Here is a 21,533-nt window from a genome sequence, read left to right as displayed (position 1 = left end):
TCCTACTGTTAGTCAGTAAAAACAGGTAACATGTGAGACATAGTAACAGCAATGCATGATATGTTACCGAGGGCAAGCTGCAGTCGTGGTGGGATTCGTTTTGATATCTCAGGCAGGTGATGAGATGATAACACCACACTGTGAACCTTTTCTTGCGTTTTCTGCTGTAACCTAGCGATGTTGTCTTCCATGATCCTGTAGTGCAATTTGGAGACTGTTTGCTTCTTTAATAAATCACTTACGCTTCCTGCATGGTGATCTGTTCTTGTGATAATGTCATTAAAGGTAAATTCTGGAGGCGGAAGTTGATAGGAAAGACTTTCATTCTCACTTGACAGAACATTTACTATTCGCCGTTTGTGGCGTCTTTTTAATGCAAAGTCCGCAGGTCCGCCGTGCATTAACTCCACATTGTGTGTTTGCTCGGAGATAGCATACTTGTGTGGTCCATGGTTACCGCTCAATGTGCTCATGTTGTTCCAGTGTAATGGGTAATCATCACTGTGCAATCGACTTGCAGCCGGGGTAGGGGCTTCATTGTCAAGAATCCAATCTGTCAAGTAAAAACCCCAGTTTTTATTTAGATATTACATATTGTTTAACGTATACTTCTATCTTGGTTTGGTTGCCCAATATGCTAATTAATTTCCTATTTTTGTTTTAGTGCTTGCAGCAATCCAGAGGTTCGCCCACAACAGTGCTGTGCTTACTACCTACAATCATGACCATATGTACACAACAGTTATGGATGAGTTGTTACTTTCTAAGTCTGCATTAAAAAAATTCTGTATAAAAAAAAATGTTTCTTCACCTATTCTGCATTGTCTAGAAGTTATAATATGTAAGTACTATACTGCTCTTCTGACCATTCTAATTTTTTCGTTCATCCATCTTTCCTGTGACTAATGTTCTTACTGCCCATGTTTTTATTTATGTGGTTCTTGACATTTTAGATTTTGATACTTTGGTTATGTCTGAAAGTGTTGATTCTTGATTTGCTCTGCTTTTACTTCTTTGCCAAACTTAAAAATAAAATTACACTGAAAAATTATTTAAATAAAAATTACATACTTATTCCTGATTAAAAAAAAAAACAATGTTTGACTACGAACAAACCCTGCAGTCTTCCATCATTTCTCCACTGCGTCTTGCTAACCTACCAAATGTATATTAGTTAGGAGTAGAAGACAGAGAAAACAGAATGTGGCTACAGAATCAGACTACACAGAATTTGTTTGTAGTCTGTTGCCATGGAGACACAAAGGTCTAGATAGGAACTGTAGAACAGTTGCAAAGTAGCCACTTAATTTGCTGGGCTATAAGAAAGCAAACCATACATGATAACAATCTGGTTGGGGCTCTATTGGGTGAGCATCAGTCTATAGAGGTCCGGTGGGATTACTGGGCTTTAGCTGTCATTTAAATTGATGTATAAAAACATACATACTTTCAGTGAGAAGGTCCATCTTTTCCATAACATTCTTGGATGCGTTGTTTCCATGATTTGGTCTTTGCAGCAATGAGATCTGTGGTTGGTTTTCTTGTGTACAACAAGGTGGACTTCCTAAAAAAGCAAATTCAGGCTTTATATTTAGACCTTAGGTTTTAATGTACCGTAAGCTAATTTAATTACTATAATACTGTTTGGTTGTTCTCTGTTAAAGAGGTTGTCCACTACTTTTGCATTGATGCCCTATCCTCAGGATAGGGTATCAATGTCTGATCGGCTGGGGTCTGGCATTTTAGGCTGCACTGCTAGAATAAAATGCTTATGAAATAGTGGAGTTGAGGTTTTTATTGCCACAACGCGTTTCAACACTGTTCCGTAATCTTTAGTTCTCTTGATAAAACACCGATACGTCCTTGAAACGTGTTGTGACAATAAAAACCTTCAATTCCACTACTTTAAGAGAATTTTATTCCAGCAGTGTAGTGTACGATAAATGCACATTCAGGTGATGATGTACAGACAAGAGGCACGGGAAATTAGAATATGCCACTTCTCTTTTTCCTAATGAAGCCAATAAATACGGTGGAATTCGGCAAGAGGACATACCTAAGTAAGCCCAAGTCCAGTTTAATTTATGGGGTCCTATAATGACTATGTACACTTTCGTGGCAAGAGATAAATGGCATTTTGAGTTAAACAGTAGCTACAGTTCACGTTACCTGTCTTTTGGCTTGAGTTTGGTCGTTTTCCACTGAGTGTAGGTAGGAGTTTTGGAGGAAGTGGTCTACGCAAGAGCTTTGGTGGTTCCAATAAACATTTCAGTGGCAGACATGGAAGCGCCATTACTAAAGAGAAAGAAATGCAAATTCTGATATCGTGCTGGTGGCATCTTACACCTGCCAGAGTCCCACCTATGTGATTAATATCAAGGAATAGCTATTTTGTTTTATAACCCAGATAAGAAGGTCTGGTCCAGACAGCCGCAATTCATGATGTGGATGTGTACACTGACTGCTATGCCCAGACTGACCGCAAGGCCGAACGTATAACCTGAGAGGCGTATATGAGATAGTAACTGTGAGACAGGAGAACCACGCTCAGGCTGGGTACTGGGGTCTGTACATTAACTGTGGAATAGGACCATCTGAACCTGGCCAAAATGAAACAAATGGAAATATCATTTGAGTGCTGAACCAAAACTGAAGCTGTGATGAGTCCTACTGAAAGAAATCCATACTGAGAATGGCAGATGTAATCCATATTACATGTGATATCAAATGTAATCCTTAGATAAACAAGAAAAAAGTTGGCATTTTTGGTAAAGTTTATTTTTAATAACTGTCTATTGATCACTGCTCCTCAGAAAGCTGCTGCAAGGTAATAATGATGCTGCTGACCTAGAAAGGCAATGGAAAATAAAATCAATTTTTCTGTGTAAACTAGTTTTATACATCTTGATAAACTCAGCTAATACTATTAACAACTAAAGGCTCAGATTTACATTAACCCCTTAGTGACGGAGCCAAAATGTAGCTTAATGACCGGGCCAATTTTTACAATTCTGACCATTGTCCCTTTATGAGATTATAACTCTGGAACGCTTCAACGGATCCCGCTGATTCTGAGAATGTTTTTTTGTGACATATTGTACTTTATGTTAGTGGTAAAATTTCTTCGATATTACTTGCGCTTATGAAAAAAACGGAAATATTGTGAACATTTTTAAAATTTAGCAATTTTCAAACTTTGAATTTTTATGCCCTTAAATCAGAGTGATATGTCACACAAAATAGTTAATAAATAACATTTCCCACATGTCTACTTTGCATCAGCATAGTTTTGGAAACAAAATTTTTTTTTTGTTAGGAATTTATAAGGGTTAAAAGTTGACCAGCGATTTCTCATTTTTACAACAAAATTTACAAAACCTTTTTTTTTAGAGACAATCTCACATTTAAAGTCAGTTTGAGGGGTGTACATGACAGAAAATACCCAAAAGTGTTAAAAACCACATTCAAGAAGTTTATTAACCCTTTACGTGCTTCACAGAAACTGAAGCAATGTGGAAGGAAAAAATTAACATTTAACTTTTTTTTTACAAACATTTTACTTCAGAACCAATTTCTTTTATTTTCACAAGTGTAAGGGCTCATTTCCACTTGTGATAGACAAATCGGTCCGTAATCTGGACCGAAAAAAGGGATGAAAAGTATGCGTTTGTCATGCGTTTGTGATGCGAGTTCAATGCGATTTTTTAATCGCACCATCCGTTTTACATCCGTATGCAATCCGTTTTTTTTCTCTGCAACTATTTTTGTATAGTCATTTACAGGACTATTTACAGTGTTCTATGACACAGAATGGTAAGGTATCCGTAAAAAATTGATGGAATACGGATGTTCCGTATGCCATGTCTTTTTTTTATCGCACCCATTGACTTGCATGCTGCGATTTTTTTCTCAGTCCGATTTCGGCTGAGAAAAAAAATCGCAAATGAAAAGACACCTATTGAATAACATTGGTCCGAGTGCAATCCGATTTTTTTATCGGATTCCACTCGTCCGTTTTACTCGCAAGTGGAAATGAGCCCTAAAAAGAGAAAATGAACCACAAAATTTGTTGTGCAATTTCTCCTGAATACGCTGATACCCCATATGTGGGGGTAAACCACTGCTTGGGCGCATGCCAGAGCTCGGAAGGGAAGGAGCGCCGTTTGACTTTTTCAATGCAGATTTGGCTGAAATTGAGATCGGACGCCAAGTAGCGTTTGGAGAGCCCCTGATGTGCCTAAACCGTGGAAACCCCCCAGAGGACATTAGACCCCTTAAGGAACTTATCTAGATATGTGGTGAGCACTTTGAACCCCCAGGTGCTTCACAGAAGTTTATAACGTAGAGCCGTGAAAATAAAAAATCATATTTTTTCCACAAAAATGATCTTTTCGCCCCCAAATTTTTATTTTCCCAAGGGTAACAGGAGAAATTAGACCACCAATGTTGTTGTGCAATTTGTCCTGAGTACGCCGACACCCCATATGTGGGGGTAAACCACTGTTTGGGCGCATGCCAGAGCTCAGAAGGGAAGGCGCGCCATTTGACTTTTTCAATGCAGAATTGGCTGGAATTGAGATCGGATGCCATGTCGCGTTTGGAGAGCCCCTGATGTGCCTAAACAGTGCAAACCCCCCACAAGTGACACCATTTTGGAAACTAGACCCCTTATGGAACTTATCTAGATGTGTTGTGAGCACTTTTAACCCCTAAATGCTATACAGAAGTTTATAACGTAGAGGCATAGAGAAAATAAAAAATTGTTTTTTCCACAAAAATGATCTTTTCGCCCTCAAATTTTTATTTTCTTAAGGGTAACAGGAGAAATTAGACCACGAAAGATGTTGTGCAATTTATTCTGAGTACGCTGGTACACCATATGTGGGAGAAAACTACTGTTTGCACACATCGGAGCTCGGAAGGGAAGTAGTGATGTTTTGGAATGCAGACTTTGATGGAATGGTCTGGGGGTGTCATCTAGATGTGTGGTGAGCACTTTGAACCTCCAAGTGCTTCACAGAAGTTTATAACGCAGAGCCGTGAAAATAAAAAAATCCTTTTTTTTCCACAAAAATGATTTTATAACCCCCAATTTTTTAATTTTCCCAAAGGTAACAGGAGAAACTGGACCCCAAAAGTTGTTGTCCAATTTGTCCTGAGTACGCTGATGCCCCATATGTGGTGGTAAACCACTGTTTGGGCGCACGACAAAGCTCAGAAGTGAGGGAGCACCATTTGACTTTTTGAATGCAAAATTGGCTGGAATCAATGGTGGAGCCATGTCGCGCTTGGAGACCCCCTGACGTACCTAAGCAGTGGAACCCCCCCAATTCTAACTCCAACCCTAACCCCAACACACTCCTAACCCTAATCCCAACTATAACCATAACCCTAATCACACCCCTAACCCCAACCCGAATCTCAACCCTAATCCAAACCCTAATTCCAACGCTAACCCTAATCCCAACCCTAACCCTAACCCTAACTTTAGACCCAACCCTAACCCTAACTTTAGCCCAACTCACTTTAGCCCAACTTGAACCCTAATTGGAAAATGGAGATAATTACATTTTCTTTATTTTATTATTTTTCCCTAACTAAGAGGGTGATAAAGGGGGGGGGGAGTTATTTACTATTTTTTTTATTTTGATCACTGTGATAGGGTCTATCACAGTAACCAAAATGAACCAATAGGCAAAATCTTCCTATCGTTGCCACATGTGCCCGCCATTTTCTTCCCGGGAGGAGATGGCGAAGACCATGGGGGGGAGCACGAGGGCCAAGGTGCACTGGGAGTTACCGGGGGTGATCTGAGACCCTATTCCTCTCTCCTCTGATGTGTGATCACATCAGAGGAGAGAGAAATTAAATGGCACAACGGACTTTTTTCTTTCTTTGTGGTTGCCGCTATACGGTTAATAGCAGCAATCGCAAAACCGGGGTCAGTAAAAACAGACCCGAATCATGTTCTCTGGGGTCTCGGCTACCCCTGGCAGCCGAGAACCCGGAGAATATCCAACTCTGGGGAGCGCTATACCCCAATTAAGTACCCTTAATTGCCGCTGTGAAAAGGTGTATCGGCGGTCATTAAGAGGTTAAATAGCTGTCAGCCGAATGATCATTAGGCTGACAGCGATCTCTCCCAACTCCCTCAGTGTTGCTGTATTCTCTATGAGAGAGCCGCTGTCACACTCCTCTGGCAGCTGCTTATGTACTGGGGGAACAAAAGGATCGGCATTGGACATCCAACAGGCCGGATATTTCTCCTATGATGTCTAGGGAGAGTCAGGTGGCCCCTATACCCATTAGACTGCTGGACGATCCCCTCCAATGGCAGGAGGTTCAAATGACTTTTGACTATTACGTATGCGGTTCGTAAGTTAAAATAGCAACTGATCAGGGCAGTGCTAGAGGGTGGAGGTGGGAGGTCTGTCAGTAGCTAAATGTCTGTTTATTAGTGATGAGCTAATGTGCTCGGATAAGGTGTTATCTGAGCATGCTCGTGTGCTAACCGAGTGTCTTCGGTGTGCTCGAAAAATATGTTCGTGTCCCAACAGCTGCATGACTCAAAAATATTATTGGAGCACGCCGAAGTCACTCAGCACACAAGCATGCGCAGATAACACCTTATCGGACCACGTTTGCTCATCACTACTTATAATGGAAGCAAATGTAACAGTTTATAGGTCACTCAGAAACACTGAAAAGGAAATGAGGAGAAGATGATTTACAGTTTAATGCAGAGCTGGGCAGGATGTGGGCATGAGAAGCCATATAATAAATATTTGGACAGGAGAGGTGTTAATTAAGTCTATCTAAAAACGGATGTCATTTTTTGACCCCCAAAAGTCGTAAATGGTAAAAAACTTGCAAGAACTCACATATTTTTCAGTGCTACTATGCTTGATTATAAAAAGCGCACTAGTAGTCCCAAGACCAGCATCTCCACTTTCATCTTGTTTTTTGACACAGGCTGCCAAATTAAAAACTTCTTTCTTCAGTCATTAAATAGAAGTAAAACTGATAAGAAAGTACTGTGCGGACACAACACTAATAAGTTCCATCGCACAGTGGCCCTGATTCATCAAGACTTGCCGGTCTCTTGGGGTCAGATGCTCCCGATTCATGAAGGGAGCATTCTTCTTTATGAATCTAGAGCGTCTGATGAGTAGTTTGTGCCTCCGTGCGTTACACCAGAAATCTTACTCTAGTCAGGGACTGGAGTGAGATTTGTGGCGTAGGGAATGCCACAGCTAGTTATGAATTAGACGCTCTTTATGAATGTTATGTCACACCCCAGCTCTGTGGAGATGAGAACAACTGGCGTGAATATGCCAAAAGTCCAAAAATTTTGGCACCACAGCAAGTTGCACAAAAATCTTTAGCGTGTGTTGCATATTTGCCCGCAAATTTTTCTGCACTGAATCCGCATCTCTTGGCAGAAAACGCAGGTGCGTTTTTTATGCGTTTTTTGCGCGTTTTAATGCGGTTTTTATGTGTTTTGATGCGTTTTTGAAAGCTAAATAAACATGTATTATTGAACTAAAAAAAGATTTGTGACGTCATTTATTGTCCAAACTCCTCTTTTACATTTCAAGCTTGAAAAAGGATACCATATCCGAAATATTGCCATGCCGTTCAGGCATTAAAAGCTCACTTTTTTCTATTTTTTTGTGTTTCTATTCATACAGTATATCTATCTATAGATATTTGTATGGATAGATATATCTATGGATAGATGTAGATAGATATATGGATAGTTAGATATATGGATAGATGTATCTATGTATCTATAGATATATCTATCTATCTACAAATATATCTATAGCTATATCCATAGATATATAACAGCAAGACTGATGTTTATTAATGAATATGTTTAATTTAAAAAAAAAAAAAAAAAAAGGGGAAAAAATGGCGTGGGCTCCCGCACAATTTTCTGCACCCGAGGGGGAAAGCTGATGGCCAGGAGCCAATATTTGTAGCCTGGGAAGGGGGTAATACCTATGGCCCCTTCCCAGGCTATGAATATAAGCCTGCAGCTGTCTGCGTAGCCTTTACTGGCTATTAAAATAGAGGGACCCCCCAAAAATCTGACGTGAGGTCCCCCTATATTTTATAGCTAAAAAGGCTATGCAGTTTCAGGTTGATATTCATAGCCTAGAGAGCGGCCATGGATATTTGCCCCCCCCCGGCTACAAATACCAGCCCCCAGCCGCCCCAGAAATGGCGCGTCTGTAAGATGCGCCAATTCCGGCATTTAGCCCCTCTCTTCCCACTCCCTTGTAGCGGTGGGATATGGGGCAATAAGGGGTTAATGTCACCGTCTAAGGTTAATAATGGAGAGGCGTCAATAAGACGCCTATCCATTACTAATCCTATAGTAGTGAAAAAGTAAACAAAAAAAATAAAGACATAGCCAGAAAAAAGTATTTTAACATTCTTAATTTCACCATACTTACAAGCACACCTAATTCCTGCGACGCCCTCGATCGCCTGCAAAAAATTAAAAATAATAAACCAACCATCCAATTAATAACGAGTGTCCCACGACGATCTCCCCTATAGAACAGTGACATCAGGTGATGTCACTGCTCTATATGGCCTCCAGTGACACACTGACAGGAGACAATAGCTCCTGCAGTGCATCACTGAAGAGGTTACCTGAGTCCAGGCTCTCACTTTATAGCAAAGCTGCGTGGAAATTTTCCCACACAGCAGTGCCACAAGTGAGAGTAGGAACTATTTCTCACAGCGGCGGAGGGATACAGTGCGGAAGGATACCTTCCGTCATTGTTTTGCCGGGGCCCCTGGAGAACGGTTGCATCAGCTAATTGTGGCTGCTCTCCAAGGGAAATTGTCGTGGGACACTCGTATTAATTGGATAACTGCGGATCAGGGAGTATATTGTTTGTTTATTATTTTAATATTTTTTACAGATGAGCAAGGGCTTCAGGATCAAGGTGATTGGTGAGTATGTACTCTATGTTGTATGTACTGTATGTGTCGTGTATATGTACTGTCTGTACTGTCTGTACTGTATGTTGTATGTACTGTATGTTATATGTTGTATGTACTGCATGTAGTATGTTCTATATGTTATATGTTGTATGTACTGTATGTTGTACGTACTATATGTTGTATGTACTGTATGTTATATGTTGTATGTACTGTATGTTGTATGTACTGTATATTATGTTGTATGTACTGTATAGTTGTATGTACTGTATGTGTTGTATGTACTGTATGTTGTAGGTACTGTATGATACATGTTGTATGTACTGTATGTTATATGTTGTATGTACTGTATGTAGTATGTACTGTATGCTATATGTTGTATGCACTGTATGTTGTGTGTTCTGTATGTTGTATGTACTGTATGCTGTATGTTATATGTACTGTATGTTGTATGAACTGTATGTTATACGTTGTATGTACTGTATGTTATACGTTGTATGTACTGTATGTGTTGTATGTACTGTATGTTGTATGTACTGTATGTTACTGTTATGAAAGGCAATTCAGTACCACAATGGACATAGCGGTCAGAGCACATACAGTGATCTGACAATAACCCAAAATCATAGAACGAGCTCTGAGACGTGGGAACTCTGCAGACCGCAATCCCTAATCCTCTCCAAACAACACTAGAGGCAGCCGTGGATTGCGCCTAACTCTGCCTATGCAACTCGGCACAGCCTGAGAAACTAACTAGCCTGAAGATAGAAAATAAGCCTACCTTGCCTCAGAGAAATACCCCAAAGGAAAAGGCAGCCCCCCACATATAATGACTGTGAGTTAAGATGAAAAGACAAACGTAGAGATGAAATAGATTCAGCAAAGTGAGGCCCGACTTTCTTAACAGAGCGAGGATAGAAAAGGTAACTTTGCGGTCTACACAAAACCCTAAAGAAAATCACGCAAAGGGGGCAAAAAGACCCTCCGTACCGAACTAACGGCACGGAGGTACACCCTTTGCGTCCCAGAGCTTCCAGCAACAAATTAGACAAGCTGGACAGAAAAAATAGCAAACAAATAGCAAAGAAGAACTTAGCTATGCAGAGCAGCAGGCCACAGGAATGATCCAGGGAAAAGCAAGTCCAACACTGGAACATTGACAGGAAGCCAGGATCAAAGCATTAGGTGGAGTTAAGTAGAGAAGCACCTAACGACCTCACCATATCACCTGAGAGAGGAAACTCAGAAGCCGCAGTACCACTTCCCTCCACCAACAGAAGCTCACAGAGAGAATCAGCCGAAGTACCACTTGTGACCACAGGAGGGAGCTCTGCCACAGAATTCACAACAGTTACATGTTGTATGTACTATATGTTGTATGTACTGTATGTTGTATGCACTGTATGTTATATGTTGTATGTACTGTATGTTGTATGTACTGTATATGTGTTTTTGTCTTTTTTTACATACAACACATTAGCCGGATGATTGGACTACTACTGTCCCATCATTGGCTAATGTGTCAATCACTGTCACTGTAGCAGGCATAGCGAGATGGGACTTGTAGTCCCATCAGACGATGCCTGCACACACAAACAACCCGCCAAAGACCCCCCTGCACAGCCCCACAGACCCCCGGACAGCGCCACACTGCCCCGGACAGCCCCACAAAGCCCCAGACAGCCCCGAACACACCCGGACAGCCCTGCACACACATGGACAGCGCCGTACAGCCCCAGACAGCCCGCAGACCCCCCGGACAGCCCCGCAGACGCCCCGGCAGACCCTCGGACAGCCCGTAGACCCCGCCCGCACACACATACACACACACAGTTACCACCCACACACTCCGCCCACACACTTCCCTCCTCCCGACCTGCTGCGTTTCACTCGCAGCTAAACCGCAGATCTTTTTTACATCTGCGGTTTTGCTGCGGATGTGCCCGACTCAATGCAAGTCAATGGGTGCAGAAACGCTGCAGTTTCGCACAAAAGAAGTGACACGCCGCAGAAAAAAAAAGCTGAATTTCGGTTCAGATTTTTCCACAGCACATGCACATCAAGTCTGCGGCTCCCATAGACTTACATTGGTTGTGCACTACACTGCGGTTTTGATGCAATCTCATGCGGCAAAAAACACTGCGGATCCGCAATCAAATCCGCAACGTGTGCACACAGCCTTAGGCCGGTTTCACACGTCCAGATAATTCCGGTACCGGAGAAATCGGTACCGGAGTTATCCGTGTCCGTGTGCTCACGTAGCACATCAGTGTGACACACACGCGTTCGCTGGAGAGAAGGAATGAAAAATCAAGGTTTTTTTTTTTGTTAAAAATAAAGTTTGGGGCCACCTCCCGCCTCCCATCCCCCGTGCGCCCGCCCGCTTGCCAAGAAATACTCACACAGCTCCTGCGATGTATGCTCTCAGCGCCGGCAGCCTGTCCTGTGTGAGCGGTCATGTGGTACCGCTCATTACAGTGATGAATATGCGCATATTCATCACTGTAATGAGCGGTACCACGTGATCGCTCACACGGGACCTGCTGCCAGCGCTGAGAGGAGACATCGCGGGAGTATTTCTCTGCAAGCGGGCGGGCGCACAGGGGATGGGAGGCGGGAGGTGACCCCCAAACTTTATTTTTAACACAAACAAAAAAAACCCTTGATTTTTCATCTCTTGTCTCCTGCAGGGGACAAGAGATGAATGCCGCCTTCAGCACCACACGCAGTGGGGACAGCGCTTACTGTAGCGCTGTCTCCCCTGCGGGCGGTACGTGCACACGGAGGAGAGTGCACACTGTTCTCCGTGTGCACGTGTGCCGGACGTATTGCGGTACGTGCTGCCGGAGAAAAGCGGACATGTCTCCGTGTTTTGCACATGGACACACGGTCCGTTAAAACACGGAGGCATGTGCATAGACCCATTCATTTGAATGGGTCTACATGTGTCAGTGTCTCCGGTACGTGAGAAAACTGTCAGTACACGTACCGGAGACACCGACGTGTGAAAGAGGCCTTAGACTTTTAAAAGATTTAATGCCACCTTTTGGGAGTAAAAGCTCTGAAGAATCAGGACCAGTATGTCCTTAATCACGGCCATCTCTTAACTCCCTCCCAACCCCCTATAGACAATGTAGGGGTAAAAAAGGCTCAGTAGTGCCTAATTGTAAGGATATGATGGACCACATACACATTTTATGAAAATGCCTGCTTGCAGAAGGGAATTTTTTCCAATATATATATATATATATATATATATATATATATATATATATATATATATATATATATATATATATAATGTAAACTAGGGGGCAGGTCAGTGAGGGATCAGTTTAAAAAACTGACCGTCACATCCAAACATAGACTAAGGCTGGTTTCACATTTGCGGACGAGGGCTTTGCGGAGGACTGCGTAGTTAATCCGTTAAGCCCCGCCCACTGCCACGCCTCTTCCTTCAGCTCCGCCTATGTCAGCATGCGTCCTGCGTACCCTATATTTACCATTGGGTATGCAGGCCATGTGGATGTATGCAGATGCCTCCACATGCATAGTTTTCACGCTGCACCGACCGCAAAAAAATGCAACATGTTGCATCTGCATACATCCGCATGGCCTGCGTACCCAATGTTAAAGATAGGTACGCAGGACACATGCAGACGTAGGCTGAGCTGAAGGAAGAGGTGCGGCAGTGGGCGGGGCTTCACGGGGGAACTACGCAGTCCTCCGCAAAGCCTTCGTCCGCAAATGTGAAACCAGCCTAAGTGTGAACAGGTGGTTACCTACAAAAAAGGCAGCACTGTGTAGCGCCATAGTATGCAAATATGAAACATGAAAATTGAATTGCATTACTGCACTAGAAATATGAAAAGTTGAGAAAGCTTAGTGCATAAATTGGCCAATTCATGTGTACCTGGTAGCCACGGTTAGGCTATATTTCCATGGTCAGGAAATGTAGTGCTTTGGACGCAGCAGATACCCCGCTCCGCCCAAAGCGCTGCCCCCTGTTATACGTGCGGTGATTTTGGATGTGTTCATTGAACACATGCGGAATCACCACATCGTATACATAAACCGGGTTGTTTATCCTCCGTCTCCTCAAGATAAATAGACATGCTGCGGTCTATAAAGATGCGCCACATCTGTGTAAACACAGGGCCGGCGGATGCTGCCGTGCACACATAGTGGAGACAGGATTTCATAAAATCCCCTCCACTATACTGTAACATCTGGACGCTGTGGCTCCACGCAGCGTTGAATCCGCAGCTAGTCCGGATGTAAAACGGCCCGTGTGCACATCCCCTTAGAGGTTGTCCGGCCTCAGTATATAAAGTCGGCAGTCACTTTCCCAGTAGAAGCTTTTGGTACATTTTTGATGCTGCATATTTTTGCTGCACCTAAAACGCAGCATCTTACAGTAGCAAAATGGATGAGATTTCTAGAAAACTCGTTCCCTCTACGCTTCTTGTTTCCGCAGCATGTGAATCTCTCTTGTGGGTACGCGGAGTTTTCTGTGCCGATTTTTCCCACAGACTTACATTAGATGCAGAAATTCCGCAGGTAAAAAAATGCACGTGTAGTGTAAGTGCTTTTCTGTGGAGGAAACACATCAAAAATGCACGTAATCAGCACTAAGTATAGCAATACCAGAAAGTATCAACAACAAAACAACTTTATTTATAGCAAGACGACAACAAAAGACAAAAACCGCAGCGTCACAGACGCAATAAAAACGCACAGAAAAACCTGCAAGTAACCTCATCTGTCTAATAGGTGCAGAAATGGGGCAGCTCAGGGCGTGAAGGAACCAGGGGGCGCTCAGAAGCCCCCCAGACGCACCGCCACACACATTATTTATACGGCCTTGCTTTTGCTTGTGCTTTTTCTGCCATTTCTTTAACTGAAAACATACAGCGTGAACGCAATGTAAGAGATAAAAATGGCTGAAAAAAACAACATTTCTAGCAAAAAAAAGAGAAGTGCGAGAAATTCATGGTTTTTTATATTTGCCATACAACACAAAGATGGAGCAGGCAGTAATAACAGGGCCCGGCCACTGGAGGCGCCACCACTGGAGATTGTCACTGTGAAGCCACAAGTTGTCCCTCAGCATTCACACACACTATGCACCTGTGCAGACACTGCAGCACCACAGGGCGCACACATTACACCCTGCGTCAGCTCACCCGCCCGTCACGTGACCACAGAACTTCCACAGAACCGACCTTTCATGGAGTCAGAACCGCTTCGAGTCCTCAGTGTCCATAGCAACCGGAGCGCATGCGCAGCTGAGAGCGGCTCCCGGAGCGCATGCGCAGCTGAGTGCTCCGTCCACAGTGCTCACTGGCTGTAGGCAGCGTCCGTCCTCTGTAGGAAGGAATGTGCCCTCGTGTATCCAGCCCATAACGTTCCGTTTTCTCATGTATATCCCATAATGTTCATTTCTCCTAGCAGCAGCATTATGTCCTCTCCATACGCTGAGTAAATGAAGATTGCACCGTGACCCCCATTTTTGACCTTCAGGAGCACATAGCACATTTATCTCCAGGCATTCAGAATTTTGTGGCGACAAGTCGCAGATTATTTTGGAACATATACAATTTTGTAACTTTTTATATAAAGTAAATCTGCCATAGATGTGTCTGTTGCGTACGGTAGACATCTTCAGAGCACGGGGTGTCATGGTGACCGCGCTGCCATAATTACTTGTACCCTACGGGGTCATTACGGTGTTAAAAATGTCTCTTTATTTTCTACTTCTGCAAAGATTGGTCGGACCCCCATGTTATAAACGCCATCTGCTATGAGATGTAAAGGGGTCGTCCCAAAAACTGTATTAATGACTTATCTCGGGATATCAGCGGGGAGCTGACTGCTGGGACCCCACTGATCCTGACCACAGGGGGCCCCTGTCCTCCTTGGGAATGGAGTGATGCGCATGTGTTACTATGACCACCACACACCACCACTGCCCCATTGATGAAGAGGACGTAGGACCCCCTTTCTCATGATTGGTGGTGGACCCTCATAGAAGGGCCGGTAGGAGTAGTGGGCCGCTCGAGTGTGCCGCTGTCGGCATACTCCCCCCCGCTGTCGGCACACTCCCCCCGCTGTCGGCACACTCCCCCCCGCTGTCGGCACACTCCCGGCCCCGCATTCAACTGTACCGGCGTCATAGAAGCCGGTACAGTTGAATGCAATGATGGGGAGAGCACGTCTGCTGTCGCTTCCTCTCCCATCATTCCCCGCTCTGCCTGCCGCTGACACTGCGGGTGCGCGATGACGTCATATCATCGCGCACCTGCTGTGTGACCGGGCGGGCAGACTGCAGCTGCTGAGACCGGAGCCTGGAGCAGCGCGGGGCAAGAGGAAAGGTGAGTAGAGTGTTTTTTTTTTTTTATTATTATTATATATCGATGAGTGATAACTGGATTGTGGGGCTATTGGGGGGGGGGGGGCTGCATTACATTCTATGGGGCTGGGCTGCATTATATTGTATGGTGGCTGTGCTGCTGCTGCTGCATTACATCCTATGGGAACTGGCTGCATTACATTCTATGGGGGCTGTGCTGCATTACATCCTATGGGAACTGGCTGCATTACATTCTATGGGGGCTGTACTGCATTATATCCTATGGGAACTGGCTGCATTACATTCTATGGGGGCTGTGCTGCATTACATTCTATGGGGGCTATGCTGCATTACATTCTATGGGGGCTGGCTGCATTACATTCTATGGGGCTGGGCTGCATTACATTCTATGGGGCTGGACTGCATTACATTCTATGGGGCTGGGCTGCATTACATTCTATGGGGGCTGGCTGCATTATATTCTATGGGGGCTGGCTGCATTACATCCTATGGGGACTGGCTGCATTACATTCTATAGGGGCTGTGCTGCATTACATTCTATGGGGCCTGTGCTGTATTACATTCTATGGGGCTGGGCTGCATTACATTCTATGGGGCTGTGCTGCATTACATTCTATGTGGGCTGGCTGCATTAATTTACATTCTATGGGGCTGTGCTGCATTACATTCTATGGGGGCTGGCTGCATTGCATTCTATGGGGGCTGGCTGCATTGCATTCTATGGGGGTTGGCTGCATTACATTCTATGGGGGCTGTGCTGCATTACATTCTATGGGGCTGGGCTGCATTACATTCTATGGGGGCTGGCTGCATTACATTCTATGGGGGCTGGCTGCATTACATCCTATGGGGACTGGCTGCATTACATTCTATAGGGGCTGTGCTGCATTACATTCTATGGGGCCTGTGCTGTATTACATTCTATGGGGCTGGGCTGCATTACATTCTATGGGGCTGTGCTGCATTACATTCTATGGGAGCTGGCTGCATTACATTCTATGGGGGCTGGCTGCATTACATTCTATGTGGGCTGGCTGCATTAATTTACATTCTATGGGGCTGTGCTGCATTACATTCTATGGGGGCTGGCTGCATTGCATTCTATGGGAGCTGGCTGCATTGCATTCTATGGGGACTGGCTGCATTACATTCTATGGGGGCAGTGCTGCATTACATTCTATGGGGGCTGTGCTGTATTACATTCTATGGGGGGCTGTGCTGCATTACATTCTATGGGGCTGGGCTGCATTACATTCTATGGGGGCTGAGCTGCATTACATTCTATGGGGGCTGGCTGCATTACATTCTATGAGGGCTGTGCTGTATTACATTCTATGGGGGGCTGTGCTGCATTACATTCTATGGGGGCTGGGCTGCATTACATTCTATGGGGGCTGAGCTGCATTACATTCTATGGGAGCTGGCTGCATTACATTCTATGAGGGCTGGCTGCATTACATTCTATGGGGGCTGGCTGCATTAATTTACATTCTATGGGGACTGGCTGCATTACATTCTATGGGGGCTGTGCTGCATTAGATTCTATGGGGCCTGTGCTGTATTACATTCTATGGGGCTGGGCTGCATTACATTCTATGGGGGCTGGCTGCATTACATTCTATGGGGGCTGGCTGCATTACATCCTATGGGGACTGGCTGCATTACATTCTATGGGGGCTGGCTGCATTACATCCTATGGGGACTGGCTGCATTACATTCTATAGGGGCTGTGCTGCATTACATTCTATGGGGCCTGTGCTGTATTACATTCTATGGGGCTGGGCTGCATTACATTCTATGGGGCTGTGCTGCATTACATTCTATGGGAGCTGGCTGCATTACATTCTATGGGGGCTGGCTGCATTACATTCTATGGGGGCTGTGCTGCATTACATTCTATGGGGCTGGGCTGCATTACATTCTATGGGGGCTGGCTGCATTACATTCTATGGGGGCTGGCTGCATTACATCCTATGGGGACTGGCTGCATTACATTCTATAGGGGCTGTGCTGCATTACATTCTATGGGGCCTGTGCTGTATTACATTCTATGGGGCTGGGCTGCATTACATTCTATGGGGCTGTGCTGCATTACATTCTATGGGAGCTGGCTGCATTACATTCTATGGGGGCTGGCTGCATTACATTCTATGTGGGCTGGCTGCATTAATTTACATTCTATGGGGCTGTGCTGCATTACATTCTATGGGGGCTGGCTGCATTGCATTCTATGGGAGCTGGCTGCATTGCATTCTATGGGGACTGGCTGCATTACATTCTATGGGGGCTGTGCTGCATTACATTCTATGGGGGCTGTGCTGTATTACATTCTATGGGGGGCTGTGCTGCATTACATTCTATGGGGCTGGGCTGCATTACATTCTATGGGGGCTGAGCTGCATTACATTCTATGGGGGCTGGCTGCATTACATTCTATGGGGGCTGTGCTGTATTACATTCTATGGGGGGCTGTGCTGCATTACATTCTATGGGGGCTGGGCTGCATTACATTCTATGGGGGCTGAGCTGCATTACATTCTATGGGGGCTGGCTGCATTACATTCTATGAGGGCTGGCTGCATTACATTCTATGGGGGCTGGCTGCATTAATTTACATTCTATGGGGACTGGCTGCATTACATTCTATGGGGGCTGGCTGCATTACATTCTATGGGGCTGTGCTGCATTACATTCTATGGGGGCTGGCTGCATTACATTCTATGGGGCTGTGCTGCATTACATTCTATGGGGGCTGGCTGCATTACATTCTATGGGGACTGAGCTGTAATGCTGGATACAGCTGTAATTATATGTTATATAGTCGTGTTACACTCCCCTCACTTCTTGTAACCTATAAGTGTACAAAGATATTATACAGTCACCATGTGACAAGTGGGCCTGTGTGACTTCAAATGCCAGGGCTGAATTTTAGTCCCAGTCCGGCCCTGACCCTCAATGACAATTCCCTGTGGAGAGGTGATAAATAAAGTCCATTTTCAAGTTAAAGACTAATTTTTCTGGTTGTGCCTCTTATTCCATCAGTCTTCATTTTTCTTCTAACTAGTGATGAGCAAATAGTGAAATATTCGGATTCGGGAAAATTGGCACAAATAATTTCTAATATCCATGTATTTGTACCGAATAACAAATCCAATGCAAATCAATGGGAAAACCGAATATTTTTCTGCTGGACCCAGCAAACAGGTCTTGGGGCATGAGAAAAAAGCTGAAATGGATGGGAAAGAGCTCAAACTAAATGGGCACAGCATGGAGAAGATGCCTGCATGGCTTTCTGACTCACATATGGTATCTGGGAATAATATTGTCAGACTATTGCGCCGGGTTTATGGATTTATAAAAAGACCTACTAGACTGCTACGACCCATGACCGTTTACTCCCATTAAGTGAACACACAACAGTTGTCAGAACTTTTAAAACTTTAATTGGGAAATATACTCATAACATTTCCATCTTTTCCTTTGGGTAAATATTTTTTGGTCGCAGCTTAAACAGGCAATATCTGCCAACAAATGGGGTGTAGGGAGATTACTGCCATCCGGTCTCCCGGGCAGGTATCTTCACCACCAACAAAACTCCACCCTTCCGCCAAGGAGGAGCGAATATAGAGAGCTACGACCCCCCCCAACGAATGCATCGCCTGAACCACCCCTTCTCTAATACCATTGAGGAAGATATCTACGCTCGCCTCGTTCAAATGGACTCCGTCTGGAAGCAGAAAACCGGAATTGTCCCCTTCCAGCCGATGGTGCCGAACAACTACACCATTCTTAAATCTCACGAATCGTGATATCCTCTGATTCAGCGTGCGTCTGGATCTCTCCATAGCATTCAATTCCCTGGCACCCCGCCAAACCAGCCTTGGGATTACTTCGGACCAAACTAGACGCATCAACGGGAAGAAACTCGGGAACTTGTCCATGTCCGATCTGATCAGCGTAAGTAGTTCAGCCAGTGGGGACGAAGCCAGGTCATTTCCTCCGGCATGGATCACCACAATGGTGGGGGATGAAGCCACCCGTGCAATGTGAACAACCTCTGGAAGAACTTGGGACCACATCATGCCTCTCAAGCCACGCCATATCACGTCGACATCGTTGAAGCCCAAAGATCGCCCTCCTGGGCACAACTCGGCGCGGCGAGCAGCCCAATAAATGTACGAGTGACCCACTATCCAGACGCTGGGTCGCACCCCATCTAGGAATAAAAATATACAGTTAGCCAACAACCAATAACCCAACAACCCAAGGAAGTTCCCCAATGAATTACCGAACCTGCTCCCAGATATAATAGTACCAAAACGACCAAAACTTTATAACAATAAATCAGGCCTGATGTATCTAGTAAAACAGCGGGATCTCCATCTACCCACCCTTTGAATTTCTGATTCAAATAAACCCGCTCTAGATGCTTCTGTTGCTGCACCTATCCGAAATGAGTGAGTCCCAAATTCTGCCGCGGGCATTCCCAATAGTGACAACGTGCGTCTCAATATAGCTAAGAATTGGCCCGACACTAGGGGAAGCCAATTCTCATGAATGAAAAATTGGGAACCATCCTTTCTAACTCGCATGTAATTCCTAATTAACGTTAATGGGCAAATGTCCTTGTTGATGGCAAATATTGGGAACCAAGTACCCCTGCCATCCTGATCAGTTTTGGATTTACATATTCTAATCCTTAGACCATCGTCACAAATTAGTATGTCTTCTCGCCTGAGGCCACCTGGTTTATTCAGAGCAGTAGGAACAATCTCACTGGCCCCAAAGAATGCTAGGCCAAAAGCCGCTGACGTTAGCGCAGCTTCGTATTTAGAATCGCAAACAGATTCCGCGGCCTTAACCAAGCTCACTAGCAAATCAAAGGAGATAGGACGCCTGTTATCACCGTGTTTATCCGCTCGGCGCCAACCTTTCAGAAGCTTACTGACTAGAAAGTGTTTCGTGGAATCTGGCCAACCTCGCAGCTTGAAATGGAACGCTAACGCAGACACACGGTTGCGCGCCACTGAACCCGACACTCCCATGGCATGCATTTTGGATAGAAATGCTATTGTCACCTGCATTCGAGCATCCTCCGAAGACCCCACTGGTTTGCCGTCTGCTAAAAGACACCACTCCTCCCACGCCTTACCATAGGCTTTCCAAGTCGACGGGGCTATCGATGAGCGTATTAATGGCATCAGGTCCCCTGGACATCCCAGATCGAATGTGGGCAATCCACCTCCTCCAAGGGTTCCTGAAGGCGCCGTCCCAGTAAATCCTGCGAGCAAAACCCAGTTAATAAACCATAAACATTCTCATTGCTTACGGTTAGTGCATTCGCTTTGAACCAAACATTAAACGTTAAGCATTTCAATACTATGAACCTAATTAGGTCTAAAACCAGCGGTGAAGGAGATGCTAGGTAGTTGATGGCATGCGCCCCGCCAACGGTTTCAAGTTGTAAACGAATACGCTTGTTGGCCAATTGTGGACCCCAGATTTCCATGGCAACTGCCACAGGGAGAAGTTCGATCAAGGTAGGATCTACGTTCCACTTCCTGGAAACCCAGAAAGCAGGCTAATTCGCAGCACACAATTTGTTACCAAAACGAACACTGAAACCCGTGTGGCTTGACGCTGCAAAAAACAAACCCATGTCCTCGTTTGAGCATTCTGTCTCCTGAAAGCAAGTCCTACCATTGTAATTGCTGAGGAACAGCTTCCATGTGTTTAAATCAGAACGTAGATGTGCTGTAATCCTGATTCTATGATGTCGTTGACTCACTCCTCTCGTGGCTATCATCAATCTGCGCGAGAAGATCCTGCCCGCTGGCATGACCCTGCAGGCAAAATTTAAGGAGCCAAGCAGCGACTGCATTTGCGTTAATGTGACCTTACCAACCGAAATACTGTACATCCGCTGATGAGATCCAGCAGCTTGTCAATTTTTTCCTTCGGCAACCTAAATTCCCTGGCGACCGAGTCGATTTCGATCCCGAGGAATGTGATCACTGATACTGGCCCTATCGTCTTCTCGGGGGAAAGTGGGACCCCAAAATGTGCCATGGCATCTTTGAATTGGGCAAGGGCTGTGGCACATACGTCTGAGCCCGCTGGCCCGACTATCAAGAAGTCATCGAGATAATGAGTGATGGCGGTTAGCCGGGTGATCTTGCGAGCGACCCATTCTAAAAACGTG

At 44.9% G+C, this 21,533-nt stretch overlaps 1 protein-coding gene and 1 long non-coding RNA gene across 2 annotated transcripts in view; both read right to left on the bottom strand.

Annotated features, from left to right (window-relative positions):
* LRRC63 (leucine rich repeat containing 63) overlaps positions 1-14,236 on the bottom strand; it is a 63,162-nt gene extending 48,926 nt beyond the window's left edge. Inside the window, exons 1-4 of the mRNA XM_069758273.1 lie at positions 14,184-14,236; positions 2,170-2,295; positions 1,448-1,564; positions 68-553 (exon numbers count right to left, since the gene is read on the bottom strand). Of these exons, the coding sequence (XP_069614374.1) occupies positions 68-553; positions 1,448-1,564; positions 2,170-2,295; positions 14,184-14,190 (736 nt within the window). The 5' untranslated portion in view covers positions 14,191-14,236. The remainder of the gene's footprint in view (positions 1-67; positions 554-1,447; positions 1,565-2,169; positions 2,296-14,183) is intronic.
* A 4,521-nt stretch (positions 14,237-18,757) lies between these two features.
* LOC138670692 (uncharacterized) lies at positions 18,758-20,612 on the bottom strand. The gene is made up of 2 exons (XR_011319371.1): positions 20,410-20,612; positions 18,758-19,547 (listed from the first exon to the last, which is right to left on the bottom strand). It is a non-coding gene; the product is annotated as an uncharacterized lncRNA (long non-coding RNA).
* Positions 20,613-21,533: the final 921 nt, after the last annotated feature.

The sequence above is a fragment of the Ranitomeya imitator genome, chromosome 3, assembly GCF_032444005.1.
Source record: "Ranitomeya imitator isolate aRanImi1 chromosome 3, aRanImi1.pri, whole genome shotgun sequence".
Taxonomy (NCBI): Eukaryota; Metazoa; Chordata; class Amphibia; order Anura; family Dendrobatidae; genus Ranitomeya; species Ranitomeya imitator.
The sequence above is the reverse complement of the archived record's forward strand: the minus strand, read 5'-3'. Positions and strand labels throughout refer to the sequence as shown.